The 21,496-nt window shown below is 44.1% G+C and overlaps 1 protein-coding gene across 6 annotated transcripts in view; it reads right to left on the bottom strand.

Annotated features, from left to right (window-relative positions):
- Positions 1-21,496, bottom strand: part of LOC126401041 (AT-rich interactive domain-containing protein 1B-like) — a 192,237-nt gene that overhangs the window by 48,582 nt on the left and 122,159 nt on the right. For all 6 annotated transcript variants that reach the window (XM_050062087.1, XM_050062089.1, XM_050062088.1 and 3 more), the window contains one exon: positions 13,399-13,699. In XM_050062087.1, the coding sequence (XP_049918044.1) occupies positions 13,399-13,699 (301 nt within the window). The remainder of the gene's footprint in view (positions 1-13,398; positions 13,700-21,496) is intronic.

Raw genomic sequence — 21,496 nt, forward strand, 5'->3', positions numbered from 1 at the left:
TAAGACACCAGTATTAGGCTGAAGGGTTTATTGTGACTAAGGCTGCCCTGGATGTGTTCCTTGAGCTTTAAGCGATAAGGTTAGTGGGTCTGATGCCAAATTTACAGACACACAGAGAGCTCAGCACAATCACTATACATGAACTTGTTTGTGTTTCACTATTAGCTAAATGACAAATGCACTTCCAGAGGACATATCAAGTCATTGGACCCCGTGCCACTTCCTTGTGTAAGCATTAAAACCAGAGCGATCCCCTATAGAAAACCAGAGCCATTTGAGGATCATTGATTCAGCGGTTGTGCAGGTCTTTGGGCTGCGCCTGTTCCATTGAAATCCAATAGTGAGTTGAGGGTCTGATTAGGACAATGGCAGACAGAGACTATGGTGGATTGATTTGCCCCAGAGGAAGGAGAGAGATGGCAAATTAACCTTTTATCTTTGGATTCAGACCTGAGACAATGAGGAGAGGGAAAGACGACAGGGAAAGTGGTTGGTTTTTCCAGACTGTGCTGGTTACACTTTGCTGAAGGGACGTAAATATAATATGCAAAATGTTTACGTTGTTCAACTGTAGATGTCCAGTGATGATTGTCATCGCATATTTTTACAATTAACATGTATGATTTGACTTCTGTAGAAACAGAACTATGTGCAAAAGTAATAGTTTACTCAAGATGTGACATTGTGAAGTACTGTTGGAGTGATGTATTAACAAAATGTTGCTGCTACGGTGTCCTTAAAACCCTCTGTGAATATAAGTCCCTTATTATAAAGGAAACACTTCACATTATTCAGTCACGCAGTGGAAAGTGTGCTGCATAAATGTGTGTGTGTGATGTGTCTGTCCACGGTAGCAGTAATACATGACTGGAGGTGGCACACTCTCCACATAAACAAACCCAATTAAGTCAACATAATTGCTTTGCATAAAACTGCATAAACAACATTTCCATACACCCGGCCGCCTACACACGCGCACACACACACACTCACACACACACACATGCACACACATACAGATGTAAAAGTAATTGGACAAACAAGTGTAAACAAACACACTCAAACACACTGGGAAACATGGGTAAGAGCACAAAGGCACATAGGATATATGCTACAATATTAGCACACACACACACACACACACACACACACACACACACCAACCCCCTGCCTCACACTTGAATAGATCCAGCGGCGCAGCTTCAAAGAGGGAATATTCGATTAGTCTGTCACCATGTGGTGGAGGGAAGGGGAAACGTCAGAGTGCAAACCTCGAAGAAACCCTGAGATAACACTAGAAACACCACCTACGTGCTTCTGTGTGCACATACATGCACCAGAGGAACTCTATTACTTAAAGGATTATTTCACCCACCCAATGACCATTTATATATCAATTACTCATTCTGTTGACTATGTGAATATGTGTTTTCGGACCAGAGGCAACCAAGAAAAACAAAGCTTTCTTCATAAATTCAATGTAACACAGATGGGTAATTGATCTATTAATCATAATTTAGGGGGCAAAGAAGTCCTTCAAGTAAATTCAGCAACACCAACATATATAAATACTCTATTACAAGTGAAAAAGTAAGACTACGCAAGCAGTAACAGTAAACTGCTACCAGTTAAAGTACTCATTGTGCACTATGGACCATTTTAGAATGCTCATTATGATATATTTGTATTATAATTGGGTTATTATTAATGAAGTATTAATATGTAAGCAACATTTTAATGCTGTAGTTGGTCAACGGGGAGCAAATCTGAACTACTATATATAGTGTTGGGGTTTAATCTATGCTATGGATCATGTTTTATGAGCCACATGATTTTTTAATGTAATTTAAACCTGCTAATAACTATATTACTATATATACTACATACATTTCCCTCTGAAATGTCGCACAGTAAAAGTACAAAGTAGTTTGCAATAATGAAAATACTCAAGTACTAGTACCTCAAATTACACCTGTGTAAATGTAATAAATGTACTTTCCACGACCGGTATGTGTGTGTGTGTGTGTGCAGCTGTGTTTATTAATACGTCATTGTGCTGTATATTTAGCATGTGTTTATGTGACTGGAGGAGCCTAAAGCTTGTTGTAGAGGGTCATGGCCACTTGTTGCCAGAGGGACAGATTTAGCAGCGGCACGAGTTTAGATGGTTGGATGGGCAGTGGGGATGAAGTATGCTAGCAAGAGTTTACTGAACCCTTAAACTACAGAAGTCGACCCTCCGATAAAGGCTAGCCCGTGTGTGTGTTTGTGTGTGCAGGGATGCATGCCAGGCACCGGCTACGCTGTCAGACTCTGTTTGTTTGGATGGCAGAGTGGTGGTGGCAGCAGCTTGTACTGTACGTGTGTGTTTTTATGTGTGTGCCACTATAGAGGTACAAATAGGGGATGGTGCCCTCCATGCTCCACTACTCTCTCCACATACCCATGTAAATTGTCACCAGAGATGAGATTAATGCAAAGACATATAGTGCGAGCGTGTGTGTGTGTGTGTGTGTGTGTGTGTGAGTGACAGAGAGAAGACAATGAGGGTGAAACAACGACAAGAAACAGAGATCCTTGTTGAGAAAGAGGAAATTGAAAAACAGATGAGAGAGGAGTGGAAGTATCATTGAGTCTGACAAGGCCTCACCCCTCCTTCCCTCTGTCTCTGCAATGAACGAGTGAAGCTCGGAGCACTTCGTAATTATTTCACTACCAATTACTGTCCAAACAAAGCTTCTCCCCACATTTTCTCCTCTTCCTTTTCCTCCCTTGCCTTCCTCTGTGCTCTCCTATCCTCTCCTCACTATCATTTTTAACAAGGTGCCATTAAATTATTACGTTCAAATAAAACAAACAGGCTCCACAGTGAGTCCTGGCACGTTTAATCCGTACCATTAATAATTCATACGCTGAATCTTTGACATGCAGTTCTTCTCCACGTGCTGCTGAGAGGGAGCAAGAGAGAGAGGAGAGCTAAATGTCAGCAGGAGCCGACTGTATATCTTTCCCTGTCCAAAGAAAAAAGGCCAGCTTTTCTAGCTATGAATGAAAATGTAAAACAAATAAATGGGAAGGAAATGCTTCCGCTGTCCAGGTCATCTTCTTCTGACTGGTGTGCATGAGTGTGATTTAATATTTGTCTTGATCTATTCGTTTGCTTGTCTGGCTGTTACTGTGAACTATATGTAAATGTGTACTTTGTGTTCTACATTTCTGAGGCTCTTTTCAGTGATGCCATGGTTCCATGGATATGGATCTGTTGCAGTGTTTGGATGTTTCAAGCAAGTTTAAGTGCTTTTAAAGGTCCAGTGTGTCAGATTTAGGGAGCTATATTGGCAGAAATTAAATATATAATAAAATAAGTATGTTTTTTTAGTGTATAATCACCTGAAAATAAGAATCATTGTATTTTCATTGCCTTAGAATGAGCTGTTTATATCTACATAGGGAGTGAGTCCTTGTCTATGGAGATTGCCATGTTGCATTGCCATGTTTTTATAGTAGCCCTGATTGGACAAACCAAACACTGGCTCTAGATAGGGCCATTCACGTTTTTTTGGGTTGGCCATGATAGTTAGCAGCCCCTCCGCAATCAGCGACCCCAGGAAAACACGAATTTTTCAAATGTGAAACTGCTTTATTCAGTGTTTTTACCGGTTTCAATCACCTGGGCAGTTTGTTTTGGAGAGGAAGAGACCTCTGCGGACAATTCGGCTCCTGGTAAAAACTAAGAAAACTGAAGAAATCCTAACTGGGAGAAGTTTCAGCTGGTTGCAGTCCTCACTGCTAGATGCTTCTATATCCCCTTAAATTTTACACACTGCACCTTTAAGTGTAAAAGGGGCTGTGTTTAAATATTTGTGATCATTCTTGTTTCTTCTTGCAAGTTTTTGCACTTCCCAGTCCTTAACTATGTATTTCTTCATGTGCATGTGCTTTGTCTCAGTGTTTAGATCTCTTACTGTGTGTTCCTTATAGTGCTAGTGTTCCCATAGGTGCTCTATAACACAATTAGCACATGTGGCAATCAGTGGCATGGCAATATCTTGCTGTCCCTCAGCCTGCGTCTTTATCCACTGTCATTAACACTGCCAATTTACACCTCCGCAAGCGCCCAGCTGAGCACACTCATATAAACATACACAAATACACACAAATGACAACGCACATCAATACACATTCAGTTTCAATGAGAACAGTGGTTAAGAAGCAAGGTGCTTTAATTTGGAATTAATAATAATTAACTTACTACTAGACCTACTAGATTTCAGTAGACTTGTGATCTGTGATTTTTGATGGCAGCCCTTCAAACATGACTCAATCATGAGAGTGCGTCTGTGCAAATGTTTGTCCTTAAGGCTGACCTGTCAGACACCACTAGGCTTTAAAGATCATCACGCTGATGGAGTTTTAGAAAGACGGGGACCTGCTGCACGAGGACGAAGAGCAAACAGGAAGATATCAAGAACGAAAAGTGCTCTTTTGGAATCGTACTGAAAAGTCAAACAACTGTAATTTCCTCTTTGTAAAAACGGCACTTAGCGAGCAGATCCATTTTCTACTCTTTGCTCATGATACAAGGCAGCAGGGCCAAAAGTAATGGGAGTTCATTGCGTTTTTTGGAGATAATGCTCCTCGCTAAAAACCCAATACACATTTTAAATTTCTCTTCCGCGAGGACTGTCGAGGCAACCCTGAGTCTCCTTTGAAGAGAGGGAGTGTGGTCTTTGAAGCTTTTTTTTTTTCATCAGGGTTTCAAACGCAAATGCCGGGGAAGTTCAAAGCCGAGGGAGAGCACTTGTGGCCATATTTCTGTTTTGTTTCAGGGTCCCGGCAATATTCAGCGTAGGAGCGACTGCGTATGTGTGTATGAGTGATGCCAATCAAGAAAAGTCAACCAGAGATTCGGTGAAAAGGCTTTTATTAATTGCTGATGAAAGGAAGGTGCAGGTGTGCATTAGCAGACGTGTGTACATGCTCGCAAGAGTGTACAAATGTATGTACACCGAGATGCTGTGATGCCTCTGCTTCACTGCACACACACACAGACACAGACACAGACACACACACTCACACAGTCTTTAACTGTTTCTCACAAATACAGACCCCCTGGAGCAGCGGGGGCCATTTTTGCTAAAGTGAGGTAACGGTGGTGAGCACTAATAGACCGGTGTAGAGTACAGAGAAAGGGCTGCTTCAGCACCATCTCTTAATACAACCCTTAGGCTGTAAGTGCACACACACCTGCACCACCCCACACACACACACACACACACACACACACACACAAACACACACCAAGGTAATATCCCCTACTTGCCGTGTCTTTAGGGGAAAGAGGCAGATAAACAGCGGGCTCCAATAATGGTGGTTTAGATCTCAATGGGTGCGAGTCAATGCCTCTCCAAGCCGGGGGCTAATGCCAGTTAACTCTCCCTGTAGGGGACGAGTGCAGGCCTGCGGTGGCTCGCAAAACAAGCGCTCTCCCAAGATCCTCATTACTTCCAATGCTGAGTAGCAACTGTAAGTAAAGCAAAACTGCAAGCTTAAGCTAAAAAACAGCGAGCGGGATGCGGGGGAGAGAGAGCGATGGAGTGAGAGAAAGCAAGAAAATAGGTGTTGGGGAGGGAAAATAATTGCACACTGTGCTCCGGTTAGGGTTTTCCAGTCAGACGGAGTTAGAATGGGATTTCTCTAAATGGCTAACGCAGCAAGCCCGCACCATATTCTTCTTTTTTTTTTTTCTTTTCTTGTTTTGGCGGACGGTGTGCTTTGTGAATATAATGTCTGCGGGGAGGGCATTTTGCTGTTTCACGCCGAACACGAGCAGCCATCAGGAGGAGGAGGAGAGATAGAGGCATGTGGGATGGGGGGGGAAAGAGTTGGGTAGTTGGGGGGGGGGGGGGAGGAGAAGGAAGAAAAAAAAAAAAGGAGGACAGAAGTGGAGAAAGAGAGCTGGAGGAGAGATGTGGAGAAATGAGAGGGATGGAAAATTCAGCCTTGTTCCTCGGTGGGAGGCCTGTACCACAGCAACGCTCTGAGCAAAGAAAGCAGCGGAGACAAACAGAGATGGGGAGGAAAGGGTGGGGACGAGGGAACGTGAGACACAAGAGGGAACATAAGAGAAAGCGAGCACGATAAAAATAATGAGAGAAAAAGAGAGGGACAGGGACAGCCAGAGGCAGTGTTCCCACCACGCAGCCTCTTAGGGAGTGGTGTGACTAGAAAACTCGCCGGGCTCCACACACTCCACACTGCAAAACACACTTGCATAAAAACTCAACCCCCATACCCTCTTCCACTGCTTTCTTGTAATAACTTCCACTGCTAACAGAGGAAAAATATAAGTTATGGTTGAACATCCCTGTGGCGTCCTTTCTGGTCTGATATTTTGCAGCCTGTAAATTTGTTTTCTTTTCTCATTGGGTGAAGTCGTTTACTGACATTGTTTTTTAAAATGGCCACTTTTATGCGTGCAATCCTGATCTGAGGTCACTCCGGCTCCTTCCAGGCATCTGTGTTTGACCTTTGATCTCAGCATGGGGAAAAAAACAGCACCATCGGAAACTTGTTATTTTTCTATCTGTGGTTCTCATTACCATAATTAGAGATAGAAATATACTCTCTGAAATGAGAAACTAAATGCAAACCACAGGCTAGGCTGGGGGACGATGTAAAGGACAAGAGCCGATGTAAACCGGTTGGAGGAGATTCACTGAAGAGATTCATTGGGAAGGACCCTTGAGCTAAGAAACTGGACAGGCCTGGCCTTCTCACCCTCTCTGTCTCCCACCCTCTATCTATCCCTTCTTCCCCTCTTCCTCCTCCACTCGCCCTGACCTCTCTGTCCTTTTCTAGGCCCTGGAAGCACTTGAAGCGAGCGCAGATACACAGATTAAACTCTCCCGAGCACTCGCCCGCGAGCTCCAATCACCTCTTTAGAAGAAAATAAAAACTTGGAGGGGTGAGGAGAGAGAGGCGGAGAGGAGAAGAGGGGGGAGAGGGGAAGGAGGGAGGCTTGGCAGGCACTGTTAACTGGACCTTGGTGGAGACAGAGGGAGAAGAGAGGAAAAATAGAAGAGGGAGAGATGAGAATTTGTAATTTTGCAGCAGACAGAGGCGAGCTGGACCATGGAGGAGTGTGGATGTGCTCTGTGTCAATTAGTAGCTGAACAATGTGGAAACGTGGTGCAGTTTGGCCCTCAAAGCAACAGAGGCACGAAGACACGTTTAAACACAGGCACATGCACAGATGAAAATACCACCAAACATGGACCAGATCTGAAAATTAGCATAAATGCAGACAGTCCCAATCTAGTTGACTTCGTCTCTGTTTTGGCCTTTCGGGGGACAGGGACACGAGGTTACAACATATTTTGATCAGTTTGAACAAAACAAAGCTTGACTGGGGAAATGAGTTTGGATTAGGGCTGGGTATTGTTTCAAAAATGATGATACCAGTACCAGAACCTTAAAGTGATACTGTTACCGATAGTGTACTTGGTGGCATCTTTGCGTTTAATACACCATGCTCGATGTCACCACACCATAGACTGTATGGGTTATAGCAGCCGCTGTGTGTTGTAAGAGTCTGCCCACCCGCATGCAAACAGTGATAGGGCTAACTGTTAGCACCACATGGCTAATGTTATCTAATGATTATCAATGGGTTTAATGACAGAGTCAAGGTGTTTCGATGTGAGTTTGTTGGGACTGTTGAGCAGCTCAGTGTTGGATGTTGGCTGCTGCTGCTGCTGTGTTAGCTTGGGCTAACTGGGCAGACACTCAACTGACCATTTGTCTGGAGGAAAGCTGCTCTGGACAGAAATTTGCTGATCCGACAGAGAGACGTGATGTTGCGGGGTCAAAGCCCCTGCACGAAAATGATCAAATGCAGGTATTGTTTTACTGGATCATACCTTAGTCCATACCTTTAAGGTATTGAGTACTGATACTGACAAATAAAAAGATGAGCATGAATAATTGAGTGGAGAAACAAGTGCTTCTGTAAAGGGCACGCAGGGTCAATAAATGGTGACGGCCTTCGTAATTACAAGACCTTAACCCAGCAGAACATCTATAGGTGATTATGGAGCAACAGTCTGCTTCCACTACTTTAAGATCCGAGAAGAGCAGCATATTTTCTTGCAGTATACTTTGTTGACACTGAAATTTGTTGTGGGATTTCATCTCGCACAGCAGCAGACATGTGCATCTCCATCCTATGTGCAACAGTGATCCAAGCAGATGACAACAGCGTTTCCGTGTGCTCTGTTTGTGTGAAGTTTGATTTAGTATGCGCCAGGTTCAGTCTGGTAATGAATACAGTTTCTATTTGTTTGGGGGAGAAGTGACAGCCATACAAAGGCTGACAGGAAGTGACGCCATACTGACAGGTGACCTGGCAACAACTTGTCGAACCAGCACATGTATGCACTCACTGTGTTACATATGTCTAGAAATATCCAAGAAATGCAGAGTTTTGGAAAGCCAGACACACCAATCAGCATATTTGATGGATTCTGTGGCTGCAGCGGCTGACACTAACTTAGGGACTGAATGCTGAACTTGTGTTCTGCACTCTGACTGCATGACTTCGCTTCGCAGGCAGTGATGGAAGCCCCGACAACGGCGGTCCTGTTCAGCCCCACATCCATCTGGATGAAAGACGAATGTCTGCTTGCCTCGTCCCCGATGTCTCATGGAAGGAGAAAAATATTCGGAGGACGCTCTGAATTGCTTCAGAGACACTGGGAGGAAGGAGGTGTGTGTGTGTGTGTGTGTGTGTGTGTGTGTGTGTGAGACTGTTGCGTGTGTGTATGTGTGCATATGAGGTGGAGGAAGAGGAGGGGGAGGTTGGCGGTTGAGCAATGTGATTTCTGCTCGACTGTCACAAATCTAGCGCAACAGGAAAATCAATTTGGCCCTGTGTGTGCCTTTTTGGCTCCGGGAGAGAATCCAAATAGCAAGGCGAGGCCCGGATAATGTTACAGTGTATTGGATTTGCTTCATGGAGAGACGGAGAAAGAGAGAGAAAGAGAGAGGGAGAGAGAGAGGGGGGAGAAAGAAGAGGAGAAGTGAGGAGACGAGGGAATCACAGGCGTGCCGTGGAGCTCCGACAAGATAGATTTGTGCAAGTGTATGGGTGTATGATAGGCTGGCAATCTGTCAGTCTCCCCCTCTCTCTCACTCTGTCTGGCTCTTTCTAGCACACACACACACACACACACACACACACACACACACACACACACAACACTGTCACTCATCCAAGCAAGCGAGCATATATAAGTGATTTATATGTGCGACCCGACCATATATATGTCACATGAAACCATGAAATAAACTGTTCATAGGTATGTGTGCTCATGTGCTGTTATGTATGCCTCCTGTGTTATTTTTTGGTGTGTGCGGGTGTGCTTTTGACAGCCAGGTGAAAGGATGACATGATGAAATTGCTCTCCTCTGACCGCTGTCAAGGGTAACGTGTGTCCCGTGAGTGCTCAGCCGTGTGACATGTTGCATCACTCCACCGAGTGAGGCTGACCGGTGACGGAATAACACACAAACACAGGCCTGGGCAAAATTACTGGTTCTACAAAGCTTGGGATGAGATGCCTTTACTTACAGATATTTGTTAATATCCCTTTACCGCTAATCCGCTGCATGCATAATTAAACACTGTAGATGCAGGTGGATATATACCCACACTGGAACACACACTTTTGCACCACAAATAGTGATTTTTGTTTGTATTTAAAGGAAAAATCCACACTAATATCCTTATCCACAAAAATAAGTTCATGTATGCAGGTTTTTTAAATGCGGGAAAACCCTTTAAAAATAGGTGATAGACTGCTCTCCCATTGCCTATACGTAGACTCAGTTTGACTTTCTGTTTTTATCTCTGTTCACGTTTGACATCAAGGACAGGCCAGAAAACAGATTAGTAAACAGTAAAGCAGCATGGAGGCCAGTGAAAATGTTACAGTGGTTACTCCTTTCTTTATATCATTAATTATTAAGCTCCTCTCTCTCAAACTCAGTGCAGACTAAATTTTGAATGATGTTAGAGCACTTCTTGGACGGAGATGGTGGGTAATTTGTGGTGGCACGTCATTGCATTGTGCAAGCAAAGGAGCTACAATCAGTGCATCCACCCTGGTGTTGTTTTTTCATTACTGCCAATTGAAGCCAATATGAAATGGAGCTGATAAAAACCTGTGACCACTCCAGAGTTATTTGACTCGTGAGTGAATGCCGATGGTAACCTTTCCCATTAAATTCAAAAGCCAGATGTTAGTGGGCGTTAGTTGGGTTTTGATCCAGTGAGAACGGGGTTTCACACACTTTAAGAATGTGGTAACTACAAATTTTCTTTGTATTTTCTTTGGATTCATGTGTATAATTACCACAAAAACTCACAATATGACCATGATATGGTGACATTGCCGCAAAGCTATAAAGTAGTTTAATAGTAGAAAAAAAAACACACCTAAAAAACAACCTCAAACATTATCATAAACAACAGATTTTGACATCAGTGAAGGGGCTGAATGCATTATAAAAGAACCTGCAATTCCAATTTCTCCTCTGACAGTCGCCCTAATGGACCAGAATGCAGTGCAAGATATGTTGTGTTTTGACTTTTTCTTGACTGGAGCTCAAACTACTGCAGATAAAAACAGCCAAATTTTTTCACACCAATTAATTAGCTTATTAAGGTTTGTCTTTTTTTTGTTTGTTTAGAGGACACTGTTGTACACACAGCTGGTTTGAATAATGAAGAATGTGTTTTTTTTTTTGTGGTGGCAGAAGTAACAGAAGTGGGAGCACTGAAGATACAAACCTCAGAACAACAAACACACATAAATACACAGTGTTGCTTGCTCACTCTCTTGCCCCCTCCTCTCCTCACTGACTCGCACCAAACTAAAATGACAACATTAACCAAAGTGTCCTAACTTGTGATGAAGTGTTAGAAAGTGGAGCGTTAGTAATCAGATGTGTGCTAACCACATTAGTTCTCCTGTGTCTCTCTTAGGCTGGCTGCTCCTTGATCTAATTCAAACTGATTGTAGTACAGCCGCTAAAACATGCCAGATGTTACTCACTGCTCCACGCTTTATCACCATTTATTTGGCATGGGGAATATTTTTAAATATTTTCTTATTAATCACGTCCCAGCGATCGGTTTCGCTTCCCGTCTTTGCCGCCTCATTCCGGATTCTCGTCATGATTCTTGGCACGGGCGCCTGGAAAACCACTGTCCCAGTTTTTCATTAGCGTCAATCACTCTGGTAAGCGGCTGCGAGGAGGGGAGGAGGAAGAGCTGGCGTCAGGATCTCACTCAAGACATTTTGCCCCGCCTCGTCAGAGTGACTGACAGGTCTGAGACATGCTGATGCGCCGGTCAGCCACGCAGTCGGGCAGAGAGGTGGCGGGATGACGGGGAGGCCGGGCAAGAACAGCGTGTACACGCGCGCACACACATTCGCACGCCTGTCTGAGGCAAATCAAATCCACACTCGTTTATAATGCTCAGTGTTTATCTAAATGGTTATGCGCTCTGCTATGGCCTCAGGAGACAGACAGACACACCGTGCATTGTCTGATAATCCTGTTGGTGTCTTGTTTGGCCTGCCATATCTTAGATAAGGCTACAAATCAGATGGGAGGTCCTCTACTACCAGTCAGTCTCAATTCATTAACACTCAGAGTGGAGAGGAAATATTGCCTGGACATAAATGTTGGAAATACTTGCGGATCCGCAGGGGAGATGGACTTTATCAAAATTCCACTGCAATGTAGGGACGTGTTTCTACAACACTGTGATCAAAGACTTAACAAATCCTGACTATGCAAGGACAAAAACTGTGTGGAGAAAATGAATGAGACATATTCCGTGAAGTGCTCTGCACTAAGCTGTAATATTCTTCAGTGGTCTGAATTAGGATTTCAAATGGACCAGAGATATCAAAGTCTAGACATGCCGGATTGATATTATTTGGTCTTCTGCTGCAGTGTGCACTCAGCTTCATCCTCTGTCCAAACTGGCAGAATGAAAATTGATCTGGATGGATTATACGCTGAGTTGGAGATGAAGGGAAAAAAAAGATGCTATTAAACCAGGATGTTGTCACGTTTATGCCACGGGTCATCTGGACTGCTCTAAAAAGAGGCCAAACCCTGCTCACCTAACACTCAAGCAAAGTCTCAGTGTGTAGATTTTCAACGACTAATATTATCATGTATAATCACATTAAATCAAGACACTGATTACGGCAAAGAAACACAGTTTCCCTCCTGTAACCCTGTTTTTTTCTGCTCTGGTTTATTTGCCTGTTTGGTTATAGAAAGGTGTGAAAGCTTAATCGTTGCAATCTACTCTTGCAATGCAAAACACACTACATTTAAATGCTGGCATGTTGTTATTTGTGGAAACCTGTATACTATTCTGCACCAGGGTCAGTTTTCTACATGACCTTTTTAAAATCCTCTTTAAATGCACATATTTAAAAACAAATGAAATCAGGCTTAGTTTTTAAATAGCACAATAAATGGAAAGGTCAAGCAGAAATGTAGGTGTGATAACGGTGGTATGCTTACAGCAGCAACAAGTTTACTAATGGTGCTGCTTTAAAGGGATAGTTCGAGTTTTTTGAAGTGGGGTTGTACGAGGCACTTATTCATGGTTTTAACCACCTAAAAAAATCAATTTAAGTGTACATTATGTTTAGAATATTTTCAGTGTTTTACGTTGCTGTCATCAACAGGGAAGTGACGCCATTATCTATGCTCTTTTCAAAGCCACCAGACTACACTGACGATATATAATAATTTTAGCTTGCAGAACATGGGAGTTGATTCTACCGCTGCCATGATTAGTTAATTTGTTTGTGTTGTTGTGTGACTTTGGTGTTTTAAAGGGTTATTTTAAAGGATTATTAAAGAACAAATCAAAACTAACTCAAACAGGACTGGAAACTGAATCTTATAGCCACGCCCCAGTCACTGATGTCACAGCAGCCTATTTTTAATCATCCATCAAAGGCAATACACCTCATTTGACACCACTGACTGGGGAATGTTTGTGATTGTTTTCTCATTTGCTTTCGAACAGCAGCCTCTTGTTTGGTGGCACAAAGCAATTTCCCTTTAAGCTGTAAAGCAATTTTGCAAATTTCCCAGGGAATCTAACACGGTGGTACATGATGTGAAATGTAGTGTAGTGTCTTGGCTGGCAATTCTTGTCAGTTATTGTCTTGTTTGTTTGCGGTGATTTAACTAATAAAGTTATTATGCTACAAGTCGCACCTTCCGTCAAGATAAAATCTGATTATGAGGATGCATGTGCACATTATTTTAGAGGCTTTAATGGCGACCCTACAGTACCTGGTGCTGTGGTGTTGGCTGAGGGTCCGCTGGCAGGAGAGATGGGTCCGGAGCCTGATCGCGACTGCTGGGACTGAGTGGAGCCTGCAGGCGAGCCCACAGGGGACGGAGAGGGCCCGCTCCTCTGGTTGGGGAGGTGGGGGGAGGCGTGAGGGGAGAAGGGGGACTGTCCCTGGTTGCCGGCCCCTCCCTGCTCCCCTTGGCTACTGCTGCTGCTGCTGGAGGAGCCGCCGACGCTGACGGCTGAGCCCAGACCGGCCTCGGTCCCAGTGGGGAGGTCATCAATCGAGCCGGACAGATCCTGGAACAGGAGAAAGGACTCACGCTAAATATTTCTGAGGCTCGCCCAAGCATTTGATCAGAAGTGACATGCAGCAGGTGGCAGATTTAAACGTGAGCTCAAGCAAAGACAACATTCTCCTGGTAAACATAATATCATGATAAAACAGTGTTCTTGCAACTATTTCAGCAAAGTTGAAATGTGATTGTTTGGCTGAAAGAAGATAACAAAACAAAAAAAAGATGTGAATCATATGATGCAAAGACGCATCATATTTCCAACACTTTCGTAAGGCACTGCAGGGTTAATAGGTTGAAAGTTCTGCATGTGCACAAACAGTGTTTGACTTTTCCGTGACCTACTGTAATCACTGAATCTCTGCAGGCATGAAGACAGTGGTTGAAATGGCAGAGGAACAAAAAACATTACCCACATAAGAAGATACTACTGTACACTGGCTGAAAATGAATTGTAATGGGCTTTCATTCAGACCAAGGGTGAGTTCATATTACAGTTTCCATTCCCTGTGGTGAGCAGAGAACTGTGTGTTTGTGTGCGTGTGTGCGTGCGTGCGTGTGTGTGTGTGTGTGTGTGTGTGTGTGTGTGCTTAGTACTGTAGGTACTCCCCCTCCTGAATTGATTCCAGGGAATCCTCACCAATACTGCTGACAGAATACTGAATAGTGTATAAAAGTGAAGAGCACGGGAACTAGTGAGACAATGAAAGATGGAGGAGAGAGTGGTGGAGGTAAAGAGAAGAACAGATGTGATGTGATGCAATGTGATGGCTGCCCCCTAACTACACATCACACGCATTTGGACACACACAAACACACACACACAGCGGCTGTGCCCCAGCTGTAGCTGAATATGGGGGAAGTCACCTGTAAGTGACCCTGGTTTCCTGGCTGGTGCCCGCCTGGGGAGGAAGGGGAAGAGTTGCGGGTGTTTGCCAGCTGATCCTACCTGCTCCATCAGGCCTGTTGACCCCGTCCCACCTGAGTCCTGTGCAACCATTACTGCCACTACGGAATGATACGTGTCTATCTGTCTGTCTGTGGGTGACCTAGAGCTAATATGGGGTCTCAAAATCAAAAACAGCCCAGCTATATGGCTCCTAAATTTACAGGGAATGCTTTCACATTTTGTTCATGCTCAGACTAGACAAAAAAGAAAGTCACTTTTTGTCCTACTTAGATTCACAATAATTCTGCACTTCGATCAGACTATGCATCCATCACTTCTTCAGGTGTCTGAGCAGAAGTGAGGATGTCGGTGTAGTGTTGTAATATTTTACTGGAAGTTTCAGATTGTAAAAGCTACAGTGAAAGCAGCTTCACCACTTGTAGTCAAACTTAAAAACAACAAATACTGGCAGTCCAAACATACTAGAACGCTGGAAATGTCTGCCAAACCCTGCATGTCTCGACTGCATTGGCTTTGACTACAAATGCGGCATTTGTTTTGAATTTATGCAGCTCTGTCACACAGTCAATTCAATGTCAACAGTGGCAAACACTGTACTTTTTCCTCATTACCCCAGCACCGTGTTATTTCATATAAAATGTGAGACAGGCCTCTCCCATGTCTCTCTATCCATGCGTGGCTTAGCCTGTGGAACAGACAACCAAGTCAGTGTGGCAGTCGGTCCGTGGCTGCTTGTTTTGGTTAATGCGATCGCGGCGCTGACACACAAAGCCTTTGTTTTCCATCATGCCGCTGTGAGTGCCCACCCGCTCTGCCAGCCTGCCAGTCTGTCGCCTGGCATTATCTACCCTCGCTCGACTGAGTACATGGGGCACTCGCTTTCCCTTTCTCTCCTTCTCACCCGTGGTACCACTCCCTGTCTCAGCCAATCAAGTCACCCAGTATTCTGAGCAAAGTGATGTAATGCGCTGCCTCAACCAATAGGGCTGAATGTTATTTTCAACTGCCCTGCAGCCCCGGGTGCATGCCATTTGACACAGCGACGTTTCCGTGAGAGCCAGTGTAACCATGGCAATGGCTTTTCCAAAACACCACGAGCTAGCCCGACGTACGGCTAGGTTGTTAACCTACAGGCTAATTGTGTGAATGGATGGGAATAATTGCATTTCACCTAATTGGGTGCTGTTGCCAGCTTTTCCAGTGGCAGTTTAGGGGTGGGAGAATGCGTACCAGTAATTCGTTTAGAGGCTGTTAGGCTCATTTGGATTATACACACACTTGAGCACAGCTGTGTGGCCCAAGACCAAAAAAAAGTAGCAGCACTATAATAACATGAAAGGGTGGGAAAGCTTAACACCCGTACACTATAAAAATGTCAATTGTAAATACCCAATAAACCCATAGTTATAACTTATGGCTGCTGAAACACTACCATAAAAAAAGTCGTTTCACAATGCACCTCGAGTCTGATGCATTTATCAGTGCATACACCCTTCCTCCACATGTACACTTAATCCTTGTCAAGGGCCACAGAGCATTGTGTTACCTGGCTAACTGTCTGCTACATAGTCATGTGTAAAGTATCGAAGCCAGCCAGCCAGCTAACCAGCCAGGCAGGCATGCGGTCGGAGGATCCAAACGCCCAACAATCTGGGGCCCCAATCCAAAGTGGCCCAAATCCAATTTGTTTGGCTCGGGGCTGCAAATTGCTCTGTGCATTGAGTCTCCAAATAGCTGTCAACCACTCCCGCTTGGCGTCCTGTATCGCTTAATTCGCTCCTGGAGCATGTAATTGTCATAATAAGAAAAATATTGAGGTGATAATAACCAGTTACTTTGAGATGCCCCCCGCCCGCCTCAAGACAGACACACATACAGTCGCGTATACGCACATAATGGGCCGCGACTGCCATCTACACATTTCACACAACATTGGGGAGGCAGTCGCTCGTGACCCTTCACCTCGCTGGTGTTGGCGCCTGCCTGCACTCTCTCGTTTAGTGTGCCTCTGTGTGTGTGTGTGTGTGTGTGTGTGTGTGTGTGTGTGTGTGTGACAGGCACACAGGCTGCTGGGCTGTCAGAGCGAGACATGCTTGAGCACTGATGCGGCCGAGGGGACAGATGAAGCTACACACACACACGCAAACACACTCCCCATCCTGTCCCTCACTCATACTACTGACCTGCTCTCACTCTCGCAGATCCACACACACACACACACGCACACACACACCAGCGGGGTATAAGGCATCAGTGTGAAGCAGGGAGCTGTCACATCCGGCAGGCTGTGGGCCTTTTTCCCCTGACCATGGTGCTGATGTTGTCTCCTCTCACCGCACACTGGGAATTAATCAAAGTTGCTATGGTAGAAGGCACCAAGCGTGTGTGTGAGAGAGTGTGTGAGAGAGAGCGAAAGTGGTTCTCTGTCTAGACAGGGAGGAGCCAATGGCTGCAGCTTCCTGTGGGCTACAGGAAAGGAGAGCGACTGGAGAAACTAGTCCCTTCTCTCTCTTTCTGACACACACACACACACACACACGCTCTCCCTCTCTCACATCGAGTATCTATTTTTCTGTCTCTCTCTGTCTGCCCCAGTCAGAGGGATAGTATGGCTGAGGGCTCTGCACCAGATGGCTAGCCAGCTAACTAGAGCCTGAAACACAAACTCAAACACAGCAACTGAGCACTGTGAGCGGCATCACTCAAAGACAACCTCCCTTATGGCTTCTGCACAGAACCAAAAGACAAATTTGCATGACAGATTTTACAACTTGACGGTAGTTATTTACCACAACATTTGATAGGTAGGCTTTATTTTTTTAATCACTATTTTGAAAAAATCAGCCGCTAACGACATCTGCCAGAGGAAAATAAAACTAGTAGTAGCTCCCTTTCATAGCGATATCACTGTGTTCATACTTGGCATGGAAAACAGAACATTTTTACTAAAAAATATGAAGAAGAATGTACTAATAGCAACTAGTTACATCACCTTATGAGTTTATCTTTTTACTGGCTTTAAGGGGCAGTTCACCCAAATGATCTATTTATGCAAATAGTTACAATTTGTCCAAGTCATGAGATATCTGTCTCTGATATTTCTGCCTTACATGGAGGTAAGCAGAATTTGTTTGTTGTGCTAACAGCATCAAAAAATGACATTTAAAATATTCAAAAGCAACATCTTTCTCAACAGTACTACACCCTGATAATCACAGAACAGCTGTCAGCAGTTTTCATAGCGACTATTTCTGTTTCTGGATAAACCATTTTGCTGTTGAATTTTTAAAATGTTATTTTTCAATGCTGTGGACACCACGGATGAAATTTCTGGCTGCAAAAAGTCCCAGCGACAAATATCTCAAAATCTGGGCAGATCAAACCAAAATATCTGCACAGCATGATACTACTAGAGATAAGTGGGAATATGTCTTTTTTGGACTTTGGATGAACTGACCCTTTATCTATTTATCTATATGCAATATCGGACATATTAATGGGGGATTCCATGCTGCTCAGTATAGATTCTGCATGCGCTACTCCAACCAACTAACCCAAGAGGAATTATCTGAAACTTGAACATCCTGCAGTCTCATTGCAAAATAGGGTGAATAGGGAAAATTGACTGTCTCCCACTGATCTCTCCTTGCTTATCGAAGGCCACAAATCTGCTCTGTCTCTGTAGGAGGTGGGATTTTAGCTGCTACTCCCCTGGTGCAACCATGCTCCCCTCCCACCTGCTACCCCAGCTGCTGGACACCAGACCCCATATGAGCACAGACTAGTTGGCAGAGCAGCAGGGAACGTCAGGGGGGCCTACGCAATGCACACACTGTATGAATACTTTTCATATATGTACATTTTTTGTTGTAATTGTTTCTCCTTTCCATTCTGGCTCCCTTCTAAATGTAATTCCAGCATATGTCTGTTAGCCAAATCAGGTTATTTTAAAAAGTTGAAGTTACTCTTTAGTTACAGTCTCTTAGTACAAAATTTCCCCTTTGTGTTACCATCCCTCGGCTGCAACTCAGCCAGGATACACTGTTGGGAGAGACATAAAGAGGAAATTTTGCAATAAAAGTCCAACTGCTGAAGCCTCATATTAGCTTCGTCTGAACTTTAGCATTCATATTTAAACAGAATGAGGACTGTGGATTTTATCCCTCGTCTCTTACAGTGGAATTATATTAGAAAAAGATCTCTTCACGGCCAGTATGTAGAGGGGGAACAATTACGACGACCAAAAACTCTTTCATCGTACATACTGTATAGGCAGGTCTGTGTTGTTTGAAGACAGAAAAATGTGAACCTATATGCTTTAATGCTGTTTTTCTATGCACACAGTATTGATGTTTGTACCTATGTGTATATGTATCCATATAGGAAATGTGTTTTCACAGGTCAAGAGTAAAATCCATTATAATGTTACACATAGCGGCGATTATGCTCCACTTCACTGTGGTACAGTATATACAGAAATAACACCTCAGTGGGCTCAGAGGGGAGTTTTAATCTCTGTTTCTCTTCTCTGGGTAAATATGATGATGTAAACTGTAATTAACTCAAACAGCTATCGTTTGTAGGCCTGAGGGACAGGTCTGCTCATGGCAGCACTGCACTCATTTATCGGCTCCGGCCGCTGTGTTTTCTATCTTTATGGTGCACTGGAGACTAAGAGGAAATGCTATTACACAAAGATGTTTTTTATCCTCCCCCCTAACCGTCGATTGAGGCAAAATCCAAATGAAATGCCATGCAAATGAATCCAAATGGACTGCTGAACGCGCGTGTGTGTATGTGTGAAAGAGGGTTTTAATGCGATGCCCCATGTAGAGCACCAACTGTAATACCCTTCACTAAGTGCTATTAAGTACAGAAAGAAGAAGAGAACTGAGAAGGAGAGAGAGAGACTTAGCGGAGGGAGATTTAACACAACACCCACACCATAATTTCTTTTTTTGATGTCAATCAGCTGGAATGTCTACCAAGCCTGGAATGATGATGATAATTGGTGATGATGATGAGAACTGATAGAAATTATGACGATTTAAGCGCTGCACTGTAAAATGCTGATCAAAATGTGCTTGCTAACACACAGCGCTGCACTGCTTTAATAATTGTACATAGGAATGTGTGAACATGCCTTGACGGGGCATGTCTTTGCGAGATAATGTGTGTGTTTGTGTGCAAACTTGGATATGTATATGTATGAGCCCGTGTGTGCAGAGATAAGAGTTCTCGAGCAGAGTCTGTGCCACCTCCTGAGGGTCTTTGCCTTGTGCCTCCTCTTCTCACTGAGGACTTCACTCAGAGAGATTCCAAACACAGGCGAGGGCACTCTTTGCAAACCGAGGGGAGATGTTTGGCATGCCTCAGGCTCGCCAAAAACCCATGTGGGCTTTAGGCTAGCACCCAGCAGGCACTCAATTATGCCAGCACGCCAACCCATGAACGTCTGTGTTGTGCCACGAGCTTGCAGGCTGAATGTTACCATCTCAAGTGCCTAAAGTTTCCTATAGTTTCTCACTTGAGTCTAGTCAGAGCTGCCACAGGTGGCACATCATCTTCTTGTCCTGAGACCAACTCAGCAATGGCAGCAGTGAGGACATATCAATGCAGTACCACACAATACTAAGGACTAGACTCATGAGCTCCTGGTACAACATGGGAAATGGGCCCAATGCCACCAGTTCATATGGCCTCTTCTCATGAACACAGCTAACACAACCTCATTTGCACTGTCACATGTCACAGTATGTTAGGTTACACTAACAACATTGTCCTGTGAGCAGGTCATTATGTATGTTCATCTACAGGTTTGAGGGCACATCAGCAGGTCTCCAGCAGTCGTGCAGCCTCCATGCAGTGAAAACACCTGACATGATCAGTATGTGGTTGAACCAAACTAGGTTGTACAATATGTCCTCTTACCACAACATCTACAGGGCTTACACCTGTTGCAAATGGCCACACTCAAAGGTGGGCAAAAAGCTTTCTGCCTCTCATCCTTCTCCAAGAACTCCGTGTATTTATGTGTTTTTGAGGTGTCAATGCAAAGAAATGTACAAATGTCTCCTCAAAGGCACTGAGAAAAAAGTTTAAACTTTGCCTTATATTCACACGCCTGGCCAATACATCAAGCCCTTTGTTTTAAGCACACAGAAGTGTTCGCAGTGCTTCAGGGGTCCACATTTTTACCGTAGGTGGTCTGAGCAGGAATCAAATCCCCAATGCTTGTGATGCTACTTCCACAACGCATCTACTGAGGCTGCTGCTGCTCTGCTAATGTGCTGCTCATGCTGCACCTCCTGTGTAGACACAGTGTAAGCATAAAAACGAACAGTTGCTGTATAGCGCTCAGAGAAATAATTGCATGTAGACAGTGTTCATAGGAAACACTATATTAGTGAGCAAAGTGCTGGTTTGAACAAACAGCGGTTCATGATTACAGAGGAACTGTTTTGTGATTTGAAAAACACTGCACTATTTGGAAGGGTACATTGTTGCCAGTCTTTTTGCTCTGTCTCCGTTTTTTGTTATCTGGAACAAAAGCAGCCTAAGAGAACAAACTGTTCAGGGCTTCCCAAAGTTGTGCAGAGGAGAGCCACAGCAACACTGAAAAGCAATTGTGCTTTTCTTTTCAATTCTGCTTCTGCACACTTCACAAAGCCCAGACAATCTCTTGATAATACCGCGGCATCTCGATAAGAGGAAAAGAAAGCTCTTTCTGTTTTTCCACCACCAGCACTGAGCGGGAAAAAAAAAAAAAAAAAAAAAAGACTCAAGAGCGGTCCTGGAGTCAGGCGTGAGGGTCAAACAGTCGTGTGGACACCTGACTCAGGATTCCGATAGATTCACTAAATCTGGTGATAATGCTAACAGTGACTCTAC

The sequence above is a fragment of the Epinephelus moara genome, chromosome 14 (assembly GCF_006386435.1).
Source record: "Epinephelus moara isolate mb chromosome 14, YSFRI_EMoa_1.0, whole genome shotgun sequence".
NCBI lineage: Eukaryota > Metazoa > Chordata > Actinopteri > Perciformes > Serranidae > Epinephelus > Epinephelus moara.